The sequence below is a fragment of the Octodon degus genome, unplaced genomic scaffold (genome assembly GCF_000260255.1).
Source record: "Octodon degus isolate 3935 unplaced genomic scaffold, OctDeg1.0 scaffold00027, whole genome shotgun sequence".
Classification (NCBI taxonomy): Eukaryota; Metazoa; Chordata; class Mammalia; order Rodentia; family Octodontidae; genus Octodon; species Octodon degus.
In genome coordinates, this window is record NW_004524603.1 from 13819663 (window position 1) to 13838853 (window position 19191).

At 40.9% G+C, this 19191-nt stretch overlaps 1 protein-coding gene across 1 annotated transcript in view; it reads right to left on the minus strand.

The window, feature by feature from the left end:
* The window catches only part of Mgam2 (maltase-glucoamylase 2 (putative)), a 108360-nt gene that overhangs the window by 30446 nt on the left and 58723 nt on the right, over positions 1-19191 (minus strand). Inside the window, 13 exon segments of the mRNA XM_023712752.1 lie at positions 850-988; positions 2011-2095; positions 3642-3776; positions 4568-4630; positions 6211-6318; positions 8214-8342; positions 9768-9893; positions 10497-10609; positions 11213-11309; positions 11817-11985; positions 13092-13246; positions 14971-15222; positions 16152-16304. Coding sequence (XP_023568520.1) covers positions 850-988; positions 2011-2095; positions 3642-3776; positions 4568-4630; positions 6211-6318; positions 8214-8342; positions 9768-9893; positions 10497-10609; positions 11213-11309; positions 11817-11985; positions 13092-13246; positions 14971-15222; positions 16152-16304 — 1724 coding nt within the window.

The window sequence follows — 19191 nt, forward strand, 5'->3', positions numbered from 1 at the left end:
TTGTAAATAGGATCACAAGTCCGCATCTTGTACAGCAATTAACCACTAAGAAGAATATATGCAGTGTGTTATTTGTTGAAACTGTACTTCCAATTTGATTTGAAACTGTCTCATTTCTATCTGTTTATCAATAAAATTTTGAAAAAAAAAAATAAATAAAATAACATAAAATCCAAAAGTCTACTCCAAGATATGCCTTCAAGGAAAAAGAAACATTTTCTTTCAAAAGTTTGCATTTAATGTTCATAGCATCTCTATTCATAACAGTCAAAAAGTAGAAATACCTTAAATGTCCACTGCCTGACTGATAAACGTACTATGAGGCATCAGTAGAATGAATATTAACCATTAGCAACAAGCATGGAAGTCCTGAGACATGCTACAATGTAACATAAAGGAACCTGAGAACACTACACCAAGTGAAAGAAGCCAGTCCAAAAGGCCACATACTGCATAATAAAAGCCACTGTCCAAAGACCATGCACAGAGCAGACAATGACCTAGACAGAAAGCCCATTACTGGAGGGAGAGTCAAGAGAAGGGCCCCGGGCAGAAACGCCTGCTGTTCGTTCAAAGCTTTCCCTCAGTAGTGATGAAAACATGCTAATGTCTTATTTTCATGACAAGTGCACAACAGCATAAATATCCTGCAACATCACCTCATTAACCACTTTAGGTGCATTTAACAACTTAGACGATACATGCGTTCAGAGGTATCGTGGATGGGCAACCAGGCCTGATCTTCTGGAATTCACCCATTTCTCTAGCATCAGGTAGGTATGGGCACAATACAACGATGAAGTAATAATGTAGTGAGCTGCCTTTGCTGCCAGTGATGGGGACACTCACTCGTAGGTGGGCCTGGTCTGGGACCACCCGTACAGGCTGTGCACGTCGTAGTGACGCACTCTGGAGCCGTCCGGGAGGATCTGCTCACTCTCCATGCACAGGGTCCTGTTGCTCAGGCCTTGGTCCCTAGATTCCAAATCTGAAGAGAAATACTGAGTTATTTCCCAATCGGGGATTTGCATGCTTGCTAGAGATGACCACCATTTTGGTATTTCTCTGTTTCAATCAACAACTTTGCTGTCAATTACGGGACTGATTTCTTAAGTTGTTTTACACAAAAGCAATACCTTTTGACTTAGTAAGTGCCAAAGGGTCAGAATCAACTTAGGGGCTGGGAAAAGTATTCTTAGTTCCAACTCTAACTGAATTGAGCACAGCCGTAGCCCATTGGTCAATACGACTAACTCCTCTGCTGTTAGGACTGCATCTTCCACTAGATGGTACTGTTCTCAAGGGAATAAATCTTGCCTCCATCAATTTTTGTATGTCTAAATCTTTGATTTGTCAGCATTTGCCTGGCACATGAATTTTAAAAAGGAAACAATGAGTGAATGAATGAATGAATGAATGAATGAATGAATGAATGAATGAATGAATGAATGAGAAATGGGCTTCACATCAGTGATCCAGATTTTAGATTCAGCTTCACAAATTCACTGCCACAGAGCTCTTAGGGATGCATTTGCATCCTTCCTCTCTGTAACATAAAAGAATTCCATTTCTGTGCTATCTTTGATCTGAACATCCTCTTTCTGTTTGTAATACAGTACAGCCAAAATGCTTTGTTCATGAAGTGTTTGTGAACATAGGCAGAATGTTCAGGGACTACATTTTCACTTACTTTGGGTTACTTTCTAACCTAACGTAGCTCTTGTGGGGGAGTGAGGGGGCATGATAAGGGATTAAATTTTGTGATCAGTTAATGGTTATCAATATAACCAAATGTATTACTTCGTTTCTTCTATACCACATTACATTCTTTTTCTACACTTGATTAGTAATTTATTCATTTGTCCTTATTCAAGGTTATTCTGTTAGAGATTCTATATCATATTGAAACTATGCCCTTTCCCTCAGAATTTGGCTTCATTTGAACAGTAAGAGGAAACCTTAGGGTTTTCAAGCAAAAAAGTAATTTTATAAGATAAATATTTTACATACATGGCATGTAGGGTGGGTTATTGAGAATTTCACTGTGGCAACCCACAACAGATCCAGTCACAAAGTTTGATGGTTCATTCATGCCCTGAAATAAGTTAACACAAAAGATCTGTCATGTCGAGGGCAGTATCTTCTTAGCGATGAAGGACGTTAACTTCATAAAAAGGACTGCGCTACTCTGAAGCCCTCCCATCAGGCAGGGAGTACTGCTCAGCGTACTCTGCCGAAAGCCTGGCAGGGACCAAAGTGACTGTAAGAATCCACGTCACTTTAAGTGGGCCCTTAAATCCCTTCAAGCTTCTTTGGCATTTTTATAAATATGAAAGGTGTGTAATAATGACAAAAATATCGAGGTAATGCTGATACAGGACTTAAGGGAATCTCCAGTTCCTCCCACTTGACACAAGGAGCCTGCCTGTGTTCTATCCATAGCTTATTCACTTTGTATCTGTAGTGAGAAATCACTATGATCTTTATTTTCCCTTCTTCGACCCAAAAGCTTGACATAGGCCAAGACCAGCCACAAGATGAGGCGTCTTGTTTTCTGCTATAAATACATTCCAGAAAAGCTATACATAACTCAAAAAACAAGTCTGAGAATAAAATGATACATTGAGGAATTTACAGTTTAAATGCAAGGAGTATGGGCCCACAAGAAAATATTCACTGTATATTTGTCAGTAGGTAAGTTAAAATTTCCTACTATCTTAAACAGGACTACTATCTTAAATACCAAAGGCAAAGGTTAATATTTATGGCTCATTTATTCTGAGTTACTCAATTACTGCATTCTCTCTGATGGAACAAATACCCAACAGCAATCAAAAATCTCTTATTCCCCAAAGATACCTAAATCTCTTCTTCATCTGATTTGCCTGTTCTGGCTAACTTGTGTCCTTTTATGTATCTACTCTGCACCTATCTGTCCTGAAGGTTCAAGTGTCCAAGAAGGCAGCCAGTGGGCTTATAGCTTGTCTCTGAGTGAATTCCCAGATTCTCTTAGCCTGTCCCAGACCTGAGCAGATCTTCATGGTTGGCCTAGAATTTGCTTAAGAATCTAGACAACTGCATACCAGAGAAGATGTTAACGATACGTTTCCCATCCCTAGAAAACACACATAAAGGAGCTGCCCTTGGACACATGCCCAGCAGACATTTCAGGAAGCCTGCTTTGGGGGTATTAACACAAATAACACACAGCTGAGTGAGGCAGTAAGCCTGAGGGTGCCCTTTACAGGTCTAAGCCAAACTTCTTAGCTCTCAGATTCATGCCTCTCCTGCTTCCAGTTCTGTCTTGAACTGTGAGACAGGCTTCCAGCCTTTGGGCAGGTTTGCCCAATGAGAGGCACTGGCAAGAGGTTGAAGCATTGCAGGTAGGAGGGGCCAGAGAACATTTCCATCTCCTGCGTGCTCTGGCATTTCCAGCAGTGGTTCATCTTGATGAGCTACAACTTCCACAAGACAATACATCCCTGTGCAGAGCCACTATAATCTGTTTCTAGTCCTGGCACCTAGATTCTTAAGGGAATTACTCTTTTTCCTCCAGTCCCAACTCCTGGCTTGCAAGTCTCTGAGTTGCCCAACCCCCAAGTCTTGACACTTTTGGAGATCAACAATGGAGGTCCACTTACAATCCGCAATCCATCGAATTTCAAGCTCTTCCCTGGTTCTCGAGGGTTTGTGTAGAGCTCTTGTATCTCATTCTTCCACCATGCAGTTGTGCTACTACGAAAGAAGTCGGGGAAAGCAACGTGGGCCCGGTACAGCTGCAAGAGCAACACATACTCTCTTGGGGTCTCCACCCATCCAAGAAAGGGGGCCCTGGGACCAGCAAGGAAAGATAAGCAGCTATTTGTGTCTACCCAGATCAGTCTCTGATCATACCTCAGCTGGTCACTGCTGCTGAATTTACTGTGTAGGGAAGGGTTGCTTTCTCACTTAATTTTCTTAGAAAAAGATTTCTAAGTTTTAAATTCCCTCTTAACCATGGGACTTATTTTGTCATTAGACTTTCAATCATGGGAACTGGAAAGTGAACAATTAATATTGAAGCAATCAAACTTTTAAAATAACAATTTTTCTAGACTGGCCAACTATAATGAAAAAGGGCTCAGCATCTGGGGAGGAGCTGGCTGCACAATTGTGAAGTTGGCATAACAGGCCGACATGGAAGCAGTGGCCAAGACCAAGCCCTCCTATTTTTTCCACTGGCTGACATGTTGGGGGTTATCTAGGTAACATACTAAAATCCAGCATAGCATTCCAGCGCAAATATTCTAGACTTTGGTTCATTATTTGTCAAGCAGCAATGGTTTCAAATCACAGTCCATTGAAGAATACATGTCAGGGACTTCATTGATGATTTCTTCCTGTAAAGCTCTCTTTTAGTTGTTGGATTTTTTCATTTTACGATTGCTTTCTACCAAAAATTATCAGCAGATGAGCACACTCACTTTGGAGCTACTTGAGCAGAGGATACGCTGCTATTCACCTTGGTAAACCACGTAAGTGTTCAGTTATTTAGGACAATGCAGGCAAAAATCTATGTAAACTGTACCTTAACCTGAGTCTCGTGGTCAAGGGCCTCATCTATATTGACATTGGGTAGCTCTGGCCAAACCTAGAGAGTAAGAAGAAAAAGTGAAACCTTTAAAAGTCTTGGTATATAGGCCATGAGATGTTTCTTCTATTAGACTTGATGATGAACATTTCCACAAGACGAAAGGGTATCTTTATCATAAATTAAATTGTGAATGCAGAATGCAGGAAATTTTGCTTGGCGCAAGTAAGTGGCATCTCTTGATTCATTTTGTTAAGTGTTTTTATGATTGTATATTCTGAACTTAATAAGTAAATTTATTTTGATGTCTCTTCTGAAAACTCTTTCAAATGATTTCTCAGCTCTCTCATCTGTCTTTCATTTTGTCTATAACAAAATTATTTTTATAAATAACAAATATGAAGCATGACTGAAAAAATAAAATTAGTATCCATTCACAGCCCATAAACTTAGTTCCAATATGTTTAAACAATATCACAGTTTACTGAGGGCCACCAGTACAGTAGCATTTACATTTTCATGGTATCACTAGTATTTAGTAGTATAGTATTTCATTTTATCTGTTAAGTAGTAGGACATTGTGTGTGTGTGTGTGTGTGTGTGTGTGTGTGTGTGTGTGTATTTTTTTTCTTTTTTTAACCTGAAAACATTACTGAGTCTTATCCTATACCAAGTATTCTTCTAACATTTATCCCTATGGAGATTTAATTCAGAATTGATGTTTTTTCCCCCAGCATTTACAGATAGTTCGTACATAAGTACTATGTTGTATGCTACCTGCTGGAGGGCAATGGCACAGAGTAGGACAGTTATTGAGTGCTTCACAAGGGATGAGATTTATTCTTTTTTTAAATTATAATTTTCTTTTATTTTGAGGAGTAAAACCAAGAGCAAGAAAAGCAAAAGCAAAGACCGAAACACAGTAACATACAACAATACATATGTTACAGATTTTCAAAAAAGAATAGCTAATTAACAGTGATTGATATATTATCCATTTTTATCATCAGATCTGTTGCTCAGATTAACAGACATAGTTATGCAAGATGGGACGTGTGATTGCTTTTGACGTGCAATAGTATCTAGGCAAACTGAGACGGCAGTATGCAAAGTGAGCAGAGAACACAGAGGCAGCATTAAGCCAGAGAGTTGGAATCCAGACTAAGAGGCACCATCCTCTGCAGTGAAGACATCTATTTTAAGTACTGTTGCTATGAGTCAGACGTGTGGATGAGGACGGAGGAATTCCAGGTGCGAAGGGACAGATCATAAGACTTAGTGGCTCGGTCAGCTAAGAGGTTGACCACTCATCATAGGTCAAAGGGAAACACGTTTTAAATTGAGGTGTCTGGTAAGTACAGATTTCAGAGTCACTCTCTGAGGGGTTCTTCATGTTGTTAAATGGCTGGCTAGAATGCATAGTGAGGACATCAGAATATTGTCAGGCTATAACATTACACTCAATGTTTTAGAAAATCAGATCTATAGCCTTCATTTTACTAGTGTTTATTGAGCTGATCAGCATCAGATACTGTTTAATCTCATAATTAGTTAACTTCCCTGAGTATATTCCAACATTCACTGAAAACTTCTTTTAGTAAAGATTTTCATTAATTACAGACCCATGACCCAAGCCTTACCTTTCCCCATACAATGTCATTGGTATCAGGCCATTTGATGAATACATTGTCTTCCTGTCCTCTAGTGAATGTGAGATAATGTGTCTCATTGCCAGAAATTGCTGGGTCCTACAGTGAAAGTGTTTAAAACAGAGAAAGTGAAAACGTTTTAAATGTCTCCAAGGATATTTCTCTCAAGAAGTTTGGTAATTCATAGTATAGAAATAAATAAACAAATAAATAAATATATGTCCATGGATAATTTGATTTACACCTACTGTGTATATTACCCTAACCAACTGAAATGGAAAGTTGCCTTTGGAGCCCAAAATAAGATGCATGCCCTTTAGAAGCACAATCCTTGTCAAAGGCATTAAGAATCTGACAATAAATAAAAGAGTCTATATTATAGAAAGGAACCACCTAGCACCTAACTAATGAAATGGAAAAAAAACCTGTCACAATTGAAATACGACTTGACATGACTGATTCTTGCAATAATATCAAAATCTATTTAAAATGAGAGAGTGTTGGGAGGTAAAAGAGTATATTGATTTTCTTCATAAAATTCTTGAGAAAAAACTGTTTATGTTTGAAAACAACCCCAAGAGCTAAACTAGTTTAATAAGACATTGCCCTCAAGCAGACAGAGCAAATTTATTGCATTTCAAGAACAAAATACCAATAGTCCTTTTAAATATGAAACTTTTTTATTCTATTCTGTGGTTCAAGTTGCTCATCTGAAAGTGCCTATCTCGTGTCTACTCTAATACCCTATCTCATATCTCCCTTAACATCCTTCTACATTATGTTACTTCACAATTGTCATACAAATCACCACTACCTGAAATTATCATTTTAACATTTGTTTATCCACTGTTTTAATCCATTAGAATAAATGTCATTTCAGAAAAGAAGACATTGGCCTACTCATTAATTTAGACCACACACATACACACACATACACACACATGCATGCACGCATGCACACACACACACACACACACACACACAAATCTAGAACAGTGATTTTCAAATGGCCAGTAGTAGTAAATCCTTGAATTAGTAAGAAAACAATTCAACTAAAATCACACTCTAATTTTAGTTTAGATGTTGGAAGAAGGGAAATATCTGCAGCTACTTCCATATTTATCAATATATAGCTTTTAATTCAAAATAGTAAGTTTTCTGGCTTTTTACATATAAAAGCACAGTTATTCAGAATTTGAGAAAATTATCATCAGAGTATTTTAATGATTAATGGTAAACTGAATACTGATTAACCACCACTCATCTTAGAAAGTACAGCACCGCCTTCAGGGCAGTGGAAGAGCGCTTATCTAGCATTCATGAGGCCCAGAGAGAGGAAGAGAGCACAAGGCAGGAACAGGCAGACAAGGGGGAGAGGGCGGGGAGGAAGGAAGGGGAGGGGAGAGGAAAGGGGTTGGAGAGACAGCGAGACAAAGAGAGAGAAAGCCAGGAAAAGCCTGAACCCAGCGTGAGCAGTTCAGCGAGACTGATGTACAGACTTCAGCCCGGGATGTTGGATCCTAACTCATTTGTTCGTGAGCATAGAAAATGAGCAGTAAGTTCTCTGGGGTTCATCGCTGCTCAGTGATGCTACAGCTTAAGGGTGTTCAACCTCCTGGGGAAAGACGAGAGTAAAGATGGAGCTGTTGTTTCTAAGACATAACTGTGCCAGTGAGACAAATGACATGTGTATTCCGTGTTTCTGCCCCCAGCTCTTCCGCTCTACTAAACTAATTATGCTCCATTAGTGAACCGCATTCCAGGAACACTCAGCTGTGAAAAAGAAATGCAGTATCTCAAAATACTGTCTTTTAAAAGCCACTTTCACCTGTTCTCTACTTGGGTATTTCAAACCCAAAATTTAATTTCAGATTCACAAGTTGCCAAAAGTGTACAGGAAGATTCCTTGTACCTTTATCTGATTTCTTTGTGTGTTATTATTTTTGAGTGATAATATGGAAACCCAAAAGGCCTCTAACAGCCTCAACACCTACCAGAATGAGAACAAATCTCATGCCATTTTTCTTCATTTGCTCAATCAGGAGACCAAGGTTTTGAAAGCGGGGGCTGACGGTGAAGTCCAGCTTCCGGTCCATATAATCGATGTCTACATGTTGCACATCCTAGAGGAAGGAGCATCGAGATCCCCGGGGTCCTGCAGCAGCCCCAGGATGCACCCCCTGCTCTACCTGACCCCACATGCTACCACCCACCCAGGGCCCAGGGCTTCTTAATGTCCCATTTCACTGCCCCCGATGCCGCTCCTTCAGTTTGCTGACTGACCCTGCTTCCTGTTTGTGTTCCCAGCCCCCAGTTCCCATTTTCCCTTCCGTTTGCCCACCTAGAACTCCTCCCCGTTCCTTCCTTAATTCATGTCTTTCTTTCTCCTCAAATCTCAGACTCAGTGAGCCCATCAAACTACTGGTGGACATGGCCAAGCATAGAGAGGAAGAGTGGCTTAAGGAAGAAGATTATAGATGTAGATGATTTTTCCTCTAAAACACCTTACTGAATTTATTCATTTCAGAACTATTTTATTTTACAGTTTTCTAGAGTATATAAAGGACTCTCCCTTTTCACAGTACCAAACAAGGTTTTGAAATATTTATCTCTATGGAAATTTAATTTCACTCAATGAAAGTTTGCTGAATGATAGTGTGGTTAATATTAGGGTGAAAAAAGAAACAAACATTAAAGGCTGATGGTCATAATCACTTATACTGTCTTAGCCTCCAGGTAAAACTTGTTTGGAGAAAGGGAAATTTGTGCCAAATTTTTTCAAGCCAAAACTTGAATAAGAATGAACTGGCATATTATTAGCACAGATCATTTTAATAAGATAGATCTATGGATTTTTCTTTTTGTAATTTTCCTGTATTTTCTCATTTCCGTTGATATATATGTATGATATATAATATATATATCACATTAATACATGATACATATGTCAAGTTATCTTTGATGAGAATATCATAGCCCCTTGATTTCATCTATTGTCCTCCACAATCTTAGGAAAGCTGAAAAGATTATTGACTAATGAAACACTAACAATCACAAGGAGAGGAGTGTTCTATTTGGGTAAACTCTGCTTGTTGACAATAATTAACTAGGCTATATATTTCTCAGGGCTCCCTTGGGAAGTTAGACAGCATATAAACTTATATGGGTATGTGCGTCAGAGAAAATAAAGGGGTTTTCCTAAGTGTTTCTTTTCAAACTGTTGCTTTATAGCCATCTCTCCAAGTTCCCTGCTTCCTTAAACCCAGCTGTGGCTACTGCAGGATACCACATTAAGAGGAAGTAAGTGACTATATCCTCTTTCTACCAACCACTGGAGGATTTATGCAGCTCTTTGTTCTGACCTTTGATCTAAAGAGTAGCCAGTAGTAATGTTAAAAAGCAATGCATTCCACCCAGGACCAGCCCATGACTATATTTTTTTATACTAAAGAAGAATAATTCCTATGGGGCTGCTTTCAATATAAAATATAAATTCTCAGAACTAGAAAACAGAAGGTGAGTGACACTATGAGAGCTGAATTTCATACGTAGGGAATCTGGGCTGCCACCATTGCATGATACAAACTGGAAACTTCAGAATCATTCTGGTATCCATGGCGACTCAGCTGGAATCCCAAGGCCCAGTACGGAATCATTGTGGGTCGACCAATCAACTAGAATAGAAAAAGGGCAAGTGATTTTTGATCATCATACTTTGAACACTTGTACCAAAGTATCATGTCATATTTTACAAATATGTGCAATATATATATATATATATATATATATATTAAAACTTTTCAAGAGCAAAGAAAATTGATCCAAATAAACTTTTAGGGGAAGAAAGAGGTGACTAGCTCATAACTGAAACAACTAGTGAGCATTTCTACTAAGTATTTCTCATGTATGAGGCCCCACTCAAGAAAAATAAAAAGCTCAAATAAGTAAGAACAATCTTGGAGATGCAGAATGGTGAAAGTGTTACAATTAAAGTTTCCCTGATTTCTACAGGGCCATCCCTCTAGGACACCCAAGAATCGGTGGTTGTTCTGATTAGATTCTCAGATGATCTCAGCAGCAAGCAATTGAGAGACAATGAGGGCACAGAGGTGCCTTCGGTACCTGAAAGATTAGAATCTGACTTTTAAGAAATACATAATTGAGTAGGGACGCCCCTGGCTAAAAAGAAAAAAAAAGTACATCTGAATGTTCAGAACATGCTTTATGATATCAAATGAATATTTAGCAATTCAGTAGTGGGCAGAATGGCTTCAAACCTCAGTGTATTGCTGAGTTACAAGCTCAGGGGTTGGTCCCAAAACCATGTAAAAGTCCAAAATCCCTCCCACGGTGCGGTATGTCAGGGCAGGTGTGGGCTGGAGTGTCACATCTGTAAAATAAAATAAAAAACAGAAAGTAGATGAAGAGAATCCATGGAGCTGTAAGTTAACCCCGCTAGGGAATTTGCCCTCAAATTTGTCATTTTTACTCTTATTTCTTACTGCGTCGGTCCTCCAATAAGCCATTTCTTACCCAGTAAAATCAGAGATGAGTTTTCAGGTATTCTAAACACACTCTGCATTCTCAACAATTTATATCATCCTGTGAAAGAAAGCTAGAGTGATCCAGCAACATATGGGGCTATGGTGGCTCAAAATGTTACTCTTTTTTGTTGTTGTTGTTGTTGTTGTTGTTGTTGGTTTTTTTTTGTTTGTTTGTTTGTTTTGTGGAACTGGGAATTGAACTCAGGCCCTTGCATTTGCCAGGGAAGTACTTACTCTACTGAGCCGTCTCCCTGGCCTCCTTAAAATGTTATACTTAATAGGTGATCTAGAACACTTAATGAATCTTGAATAAATGGATGAATAATGGAAGATCAATTTATCTATTCATATGTTTTGGCCCCTGAAATTATTTATAATGATATCCCTGATCCCAATACATCAGCTGCAACTGGTGCTGGCAGTGTACGGGCAAGGCACCGCTCTCCTACCCATGGCATTGCTGTTCAGCAGGAGCACGCCGTGGGCACTGCCATCCTCTTCCAACGCCATGTAGTAGGGATGGACACCATAGGAATTCTTCTTGTACTGGTGATGAAAGCCAAGGAGGTGAAATGCTAGTAAATCGTTTTCACACTGTTACCCAGACCGCAAACTCATTCAACACTAGAGGCGCAACTCAATGTCACATTCTTGGTTGAGCCTTCTTTGGCCTTGCCTTCTACCCCATCCTCTCCCTCTGTCCTCCCTTTTTATTACTACATACTTCTATCACAGTACCAATTATACTGTGCTGTTGTTGTTTCCACACCTATCATCCTTAGCCTGTAAGCCTCTGAAGAGCAAAGAGAGAATCTTATTAAAGTTGCAGCTAGGCACTCAACAATCTGCAAGACACATACTATATTAAATAAAAGTTTCAAATTTATATCTGCACATCTTTTACAGACAAAAGAGTATGATGGGTAGCCTCTTACAAGCAAGAGTAGAATTCATCAATGTTACATAAAGCTGATGAACAGGACGTTGATTGTGGGCAAAAGAATATAAACTTACACAGGAGAAACAGATTGCTAATTTCATTCCTGCTCTTACCTCTGGTGGGTTATCACGGGCAAACATCCCCCAAGTGCTCCAGCTCATGTTTTTTCTGAACATCGTGTGCTCAGTCTCCCCAAAGCCATAGATGTACTGAGAGGGGAGGCGAGTGGAAATGGAAAGGAACATGTCGCTGAAGATGAAGCCGGGGAGTTGAGAATCCCAACTGCAACACAAGACACCCCCCATGCTGAGCTGGAGATCGCTGGCCTGGCCAGCTCTGAGCACATGTGAGATGCCTGCCTTCCTAAACATCTGGGTGTGAGTGTAAAGGTGTGGGACGGTGCTGGCTGTAACGAGAGCCACAGCTCGGCACCAAAGCTCCATGCCTGCATTTTTATTCTGTGGTTTGCAAGACTGAGATCTTTGTTGGATCATGGGCTGGTTGTGGGCAAAGACTGCGTCTCATTCGTCTCTTTACTGTTGGTTCTCAGTGCCTGGCACACCAGCTTGAAAACATGTGAATAGATGAATGAGGTCTAAACAATGCTTTCCAATAGAAAAGTGTAAAATTTTTAAAACTTCTCTAGAGTACTTACCAAAGAGAGTAACAGAAAATTGGTTGTAGAAGCCTACCCAGGAGGAAAAACATGTGTACTTGTGACAACCTCTACTGTGCTGAGACCCTCCCCGCAGGCAGAAGTCAGATGTTGGATAGCAGGATAGCGGGTGGGAGGGAACTGACAGCTCCTTCTATGCCTAATGGTACTACTCAGCTTCAAGCTTAGGTGTCAATAGAAGCAAAGTCTAGAAAAACTGTCTTTTCTTTCCTTAATAATCTTTCCAGCTCCTCCAGCTCTTTAGTAATTATTTCTTAATGATGCACAATACAGAACAGATTCGTATCTTATGTTCCTGTTGTATTTACTGAACAGTTTTCTACTCTACTTAACAAGAACAAATAGAACATGCATTTTCTCCTTCTGAAATCAAACAGCACTTAGTTTTTTAAAACTTTGATTTTTGAGTTAATATTTAATACAGAATAAATTCCCTGGGGGCCTGCCCCTTAGCTCAGCTCTTTAAGTGGCTGCTTCAACAAAGCAGTCAGGCTCAGGTTGCTGTGGTTCGATCCCCAGAACCCAAGCCAGCCAAACCGCCCTGAAGGCATTCGGAGAAAAAAAAAAAAAAAAGAATAAATCCCCTAATGAAGTAGGAGGAAATTGATACTCTTCAATAATCACACATAACTATATTATAGATATCTATGAGAATATTTCACTTGTCTAACTCCATTTCCATTATAATTAGCGCCACATAAACCATGCTTACATCACAGTGCCGGAGCTTTTCCGTAGAACCTGGATTCCAAAAGGATTGGTCTGAATCCTGACATCATACAGGCGGCTCTCAGGGGAGTCATTTGGTGAGGGAGGGGTGTTCAGAGGCACCGGGACCTCATACCTTTGTTCAGTGGAATCACAGATCTGCCAGAGAGATAGAAGGAAACTTTCTGATAGAACATTAAACCCCAAACTCCTACCTCAGTCCCTATAGTCAGTTCCTATTTTTTCACTAGTTTGGAGCACAACAGGAGGCATCAGGAGCCCCTAAGTAAGTAGCTGTAAGGCTTATCATCCTGCTGGATCTGGCCCAGATCCTGAACTACGAAAATGCCTCTGTAATCCCCATTTGGAACCAGTGAGGGCACGTCCTACAGAGAACCTGCGATTTAAGCATGTAGGACCTTGTAGGTTGAATGTGTGTCTATGGATGCGTGCTACACAAACACTATGTGGGTGTAACTGGGTAAAATTAAGAGTGAAAGTATGTGTGAGTGTAAGGGACCAGAGAACTGAGCCTTCATGTGGGTGCTGAGGTGTCTTTACTATTTGAGCTTCCAGATGTCCAGCCTTCCCACTGCTAAGCCGTCTTTTTAGCATCCACCACTTATTCCTCTTTGCCTAGCAGGCCTGGTCAGTGGAACAAACAAGTAGAGTGAAATGGAACAAAAGGACAGGGGGCATCCCCATCACAAGTGACTGTCCCCGTCTTTGTACTATGATTACCCCACATCTTACACTCTCATGAAGTTTTCTCTAAAGCTCTGCTTTTAAAATCTCCATTTCTCAATCAAAAGCAGCAACAGTTGCCTGGTATCCTATGAGAACTGCAGATGCTCAGCCCCTGACCCAGACCTCCCGTTTCACAGCAAGGTCACTCGCCACACATTCAGGTGTGAGAAGCAGTGCTGACAGAAGAGCTGCACGAGCCTGTCTCCACCAGCCCCACTTGGGTACTGAGCACCCGAAATGAGCTAGTCTAAATTGGCATTCCTTGCAAAATACACACTAGAATCTGAGGACATCAAGATTAAAAAATTGCAAAATATCTCCATAATTAAACTTGGATTCCAAGATGAAATAAAATTCATTTTAGCATCTAGGTTTAATGAAAATATTGCTAAAATTAATTGTACTTAGCATTTTTCAAATACATTTTAAAAATACTCCCATTAGGAAACTTTTGTGGCTCGCATTGTAAGAACAGTGGTGGATCTCAGAGCCTGGTCCCTTGAGGTTACATCAGCAGGGGCTGAGAATCCTTGGAAACAACAATTCTCAGAGATGCCCAGCCCAGATGAACAGAACTGGAAACCTTGAGTGAACCCCAGCGATTTGGGTTTTAAAAAGATGCAGGTGATTCTGAAGCCTGCTAACATTTGAAAGCCAATGGGCCTAGGCAGGATAACCTGCTGCCCTTGGTTATCCTCTGACACCAGTATGATTCTGGTCACTGACACCAATAAGATTCTGGCTGTGTGGCTCCATGTTAGAGCACTTGCCTAGCAAGCAGGAGATCAGGGTTAACACCTGCATCAGAGGGAGGTGTTAACTCAATCAACTAGAAGCCACTAGTAGATAATAGCTACAAATGTTAGGTCAGCCAATGCCTTGCACATGTGTTGACCACAAAGGACTAAGGACTGATTCTTCAAAGTGTATTCATCATTATAGAAGCTTCACAGTCCCAGTGGATCTAAGGTCCTATCCACCAGATTTCTGACCTTTTACCCTCCTAGGTCTTAGCTCCTGCGTGGGTAAATGAAGGATTGGAACGAAAGGTCTTTCTTTGACTTCCATCTGTACAGAGCTATAGCTAAGAGTTAGAAACTCCATTCTGAGAACCAAACTGGCAGCATGGGAATTACCTTGACCTGCAGCATGTTCTCTGTGTGGAAGATCACACTCAATTTGAGGGAACTGATCTCTCCAGAGAGAGGATCTGTGACCCTAGAGGCTGCTGCCGGTGACAATGGACCTGCTGCTGCCCGTGCCGATGCCCTGGTCCCCAGGAGCGTAAGGTCTGTGGTGATACCCGTGGGCAGGTATTGAATATCACTGGCAGCATAGCGAGGGATGGTGTCATAGTAACAGCTGGGCACGCCAGGAGTAGTTGTGTGCTGGAAAAACAGGAGGGATCCTTGGTTATCCTCTGACACTAATAAGACTCTGGTTACTGAAGGGGCTGACCCACACGGACTCAGTCTTAGACAGCTTTACCCATTGTTATAGGTTGAATTATGTTCCCCTCTCAAAGTCCTGAGCCCTAATATGTAAATACAACTCATTGGCAATAGGATCTTTGTAAATGATCCTATGAAGTTGAAATCATTATGCTGGACTGGTGACCATGTGAGAAGAGGAAGTTTGGACACAGTGGCAATTACACACAGGAGAACACCACATGACCATGAAGGCAGAGAGCAGAGTGACTCAGGCACCAATTAACACAGGCCAAATGTTGGCAGCACACCATCAGCAGCTCAGCACAAAACATGGGGAACACTTCCTCACTGTCTTCATACGGAAGCAATCCTGAAACCTTAATCTTATGCTCCTAGACTTCAGAATTGTAAAGATATGAACATTCCAATCTGGAGAATGGAACCCTCTGGTAGGGTCCTACTACCAGAGAACTTTCTACACACGATCCAGTCAAGAGGGAATCACTACCTTTTCCTGGCTTTCATTCTCAGTATCTCATGCTCAAATGGAGCCTTATCTCATCTTTCCTTTTGAGCTCTCCAATAGACTGATGAGACAGAAATTCAGTTAAACTACTCCACACACAGTTCACACCCAGTGTATGCTATGACCTCAAATAGGATTTTGAATGCTGTAGCTGGAGAGAAAATGAGAGTGACATGAGTTTCTTCTGACTCAGAATATCTGATGGACACAGTGATCACCCATCATGCAGACAAGATGCACCACGGCATGCTGTTGTGATACACTTCAAGCCATCAACATGCAAAAAGCATTTTCTAAGTTCCTAGGTGCTTGTTGGGCCATTTTTGCAACTCAGTACGTTGCTGTTCTTGAGCATTACCTCCCAAAGGCACCCCTGCTGCCTGCAGCTCTCCTCAGAAGCAGGGTTCTCTGGGTAGCAGCTGAACTTCTCCAGGTCACTGACTGGGAGAGTCCATTCAATAGAGAATTCCTGTCCCAGAGCCAAGCCCTCAAGATCAGTGATGGTCACCACCTAAGGAAAGAGCAAGGAGATGAGATGCTGGTGACAAGAAGGGTGAGGTACAATCACATGGCTAAAGTCTGCGCCTGTTTATCTAGAAGTCAAGACTGTAAGACCTAGTTCTTCCTCTAACACCACTTTGCAATATTTGGCCCTCCCATGTCCCCACCTTTTTCATCTTGAGGAGTCACAGTGGATGCAAGGAATGAAAAGCTCTCGCTTCATGGGAAAGAGTGCAAACAACACGTGCAGCTATCGTTTTCAGCCTTACTGCTCTATTGCAGTGATGGCTGTTCATCTGAATAGTGATGGCAACAATAGCAGCAGCTAACCCTTACTGGGCATTCACATGGGCCAAGTACTGTGATAAGTACTCTTGTAAGCATTGTCTCCAGTAATTCTGTAAAGTGATGCCATGCTGTGAATAAATACTACTACTGTCTCTACTTTACAGAACAGAAAACTGGGGTCTGGAAAGATTTAATACCTCACCAAGATCTCAGTGCTAGAGACAGTCTTGCTAGGATGACAGTCCTACTCTTCCTAGCCCTAGAAACCAAGCCTCCACTATATGTATTTTCAAACTGGAAAGTAGTAGACCTAAAAAATAATTACTTTACCGGCCTCTGAATAGTGGAGGAACATTAATAATCCTCCGTCTGAATAACTCCATAAGACTAAAACTAGGGCTGGTGAGATAGCTCAGCAGACTAAGAACCTGCCTAGGCAGGTGCAAGGACAGCGTTTGATCCTGGCACTGGCCCTGCCCCTGGGCACTCTGAGCCGGCCACTGGGCCTGGGTGTGGTGGCACACACCTGTAATCTAGCACAGGGGAGGCTGAGACAAGAGCATCACTGTGAGTCTGAGCTGCACAGTGAGACCCTGTACCAAATACATAAAAAAATCCCCAAAACTAGATTACCCTTTGTGTTTTCTCTCACTGTAATTTTTCTAAAATAGTGTAAAAGTTACCTAAATGCTAAGAAAAAGTGTCAACAGCGCTTCGAAGTATTTAATTTCAAGATAGAGACAAATGTGTATGTATGGTTTAGATAAAAGATACTCCCCAAATTTCATATGTTCAGAGGTGAGGCCTTTGGAAGGGCACTTGATTATGGGGGTGATTTATGATTTGTGTCTAGTTGTACTTCCAGTGCCTCATGCAGTCACTGGGACAGGCTTCTAGAGTTTGTGATTAATTCATGATTCAATGCTGAGATTATGTGTATGGATGCTACACCCAACCTGGGGCAGACAGACTAAATATAATATAAAGATTTTACAAAGATATTTGCTAGCTGCCACAGCCAGTGCTCCTCCCCTTTGCTCCTTGCTGTTTTCCACCACTCTCTGCCACGTGCTACTCTGCCTTAGAGCCAGCCAAATATAGACTAAAACCTCCATTAACTGTGAGCTAAATAAACCTTTTCTTTCTTAATTTTGGGTATTAGATATTTTGTCTTAACAACAACAACAACAACAACAACAACAAAGAGCCAAAACAAAATTTGATGACTGGAGTAAGACTATTGCTGTGACCATATCACTCAAGAGCCTTTACACATGCTTATGAGAAGAGATTAAAAAAAAAAGGTTTAAAAATGACACCTGAAAGAGAAGCACTGGAAGGCCCTCGGATGTTCTGTATGGGGGATTTTGATCAGGGCTCAGAAGTTCAAAATGCTAATACAATTCCTGCCTGTAAAGACCAGGCAGGGCAGGTTTCTTCTGGGAAGAAGGAATGTATTGGTTGTTGAACTCCAGATGATGGGTGTTATGGCTTGGAAAAAAGTTTGTCCAAATTTTGCTTGTGTCCAGAGACTTTGCCTAAAACTGAGATTAAGTGTAGCAGACTGATTAATCTAGCCAAAAAATTTCAAGGCAGTCAAATGTTAGGATAGTTGTATGGCAATTGTTGGAGGCTTTTAGTCAGATTTATGATAAAAATCAAGAGCAAAAACCCCAATAGGATAATTTAAAATATTCTGAGTTTGGACAAAAAGGTAGTGCCAATAAAGCTGTAGACTGCTAAAATAGAGCTGAGAACATCTCCACTGGGGGGTGGGGGGAAAGCCTATGGACATCACAAAAAAAAAAAATAACAGGTCTCCATTCTTTGCAGCCTCAAAGCTGCAGAGGTGAACGAATTTGCTTTGAGGAGAAAGCCACAGAGCTTTCTCTGTTTCTGAATTGCACCAGCAGCCACACTAGCTTCCAAAATGGTGGCAACATAGAAAATTTCTTCCTCATAATCAGGGTCTGAGTGATCAGCAATCCAGGTACTAGATACCTACAGCAAAGAGAGAAGAAAGCCTGGCTACTGCTCCAGGGGGGAACAGATCTTGGCATCCTCCACATGGCATTGGTTTTAGGTACATGCAAAACATCAGAGTTCTATGGTTAAAAAGGCTTACACCTAAATTTCAGAAGTCCTTGTATTCCCCAAGTATTTTGTGAGTTGAACTCTGGAAATAGAGTTAAAACTGATGTCTTCTATTGTAGGTAATCGGATGGATGTACACTGAAGAGAAGGTTAAAGATGCTGATTTTAATAAACTTGTGAGAACTATCTGGCGGGGGGGAAGAAGTCCTAGGAGGCCAGGCAGTGTGCCCCTGAGAGGGCAGCATGTGAAGCAGAGAGTGAAAAGCCTAATGTGCAGTAGAGACCCCAAAAGTTTAAAAAAAGCCAAAAACATCATCTAAAACAGGTTACAAAAGGGGAGCAAAATGGACCCAGGAGAAAAGTCACAGGAGCTACCACTAAAGGTGCCATAGAGGTGGAGCCACATAGAGCTCACAATTTTTTTTCAAAGTTTTATTGATAAACAGATAGCAATGAGACAGTTTCAAATCAAATCGGAAGTACAGTTTCAACAAATAATACACTGCATATATTCT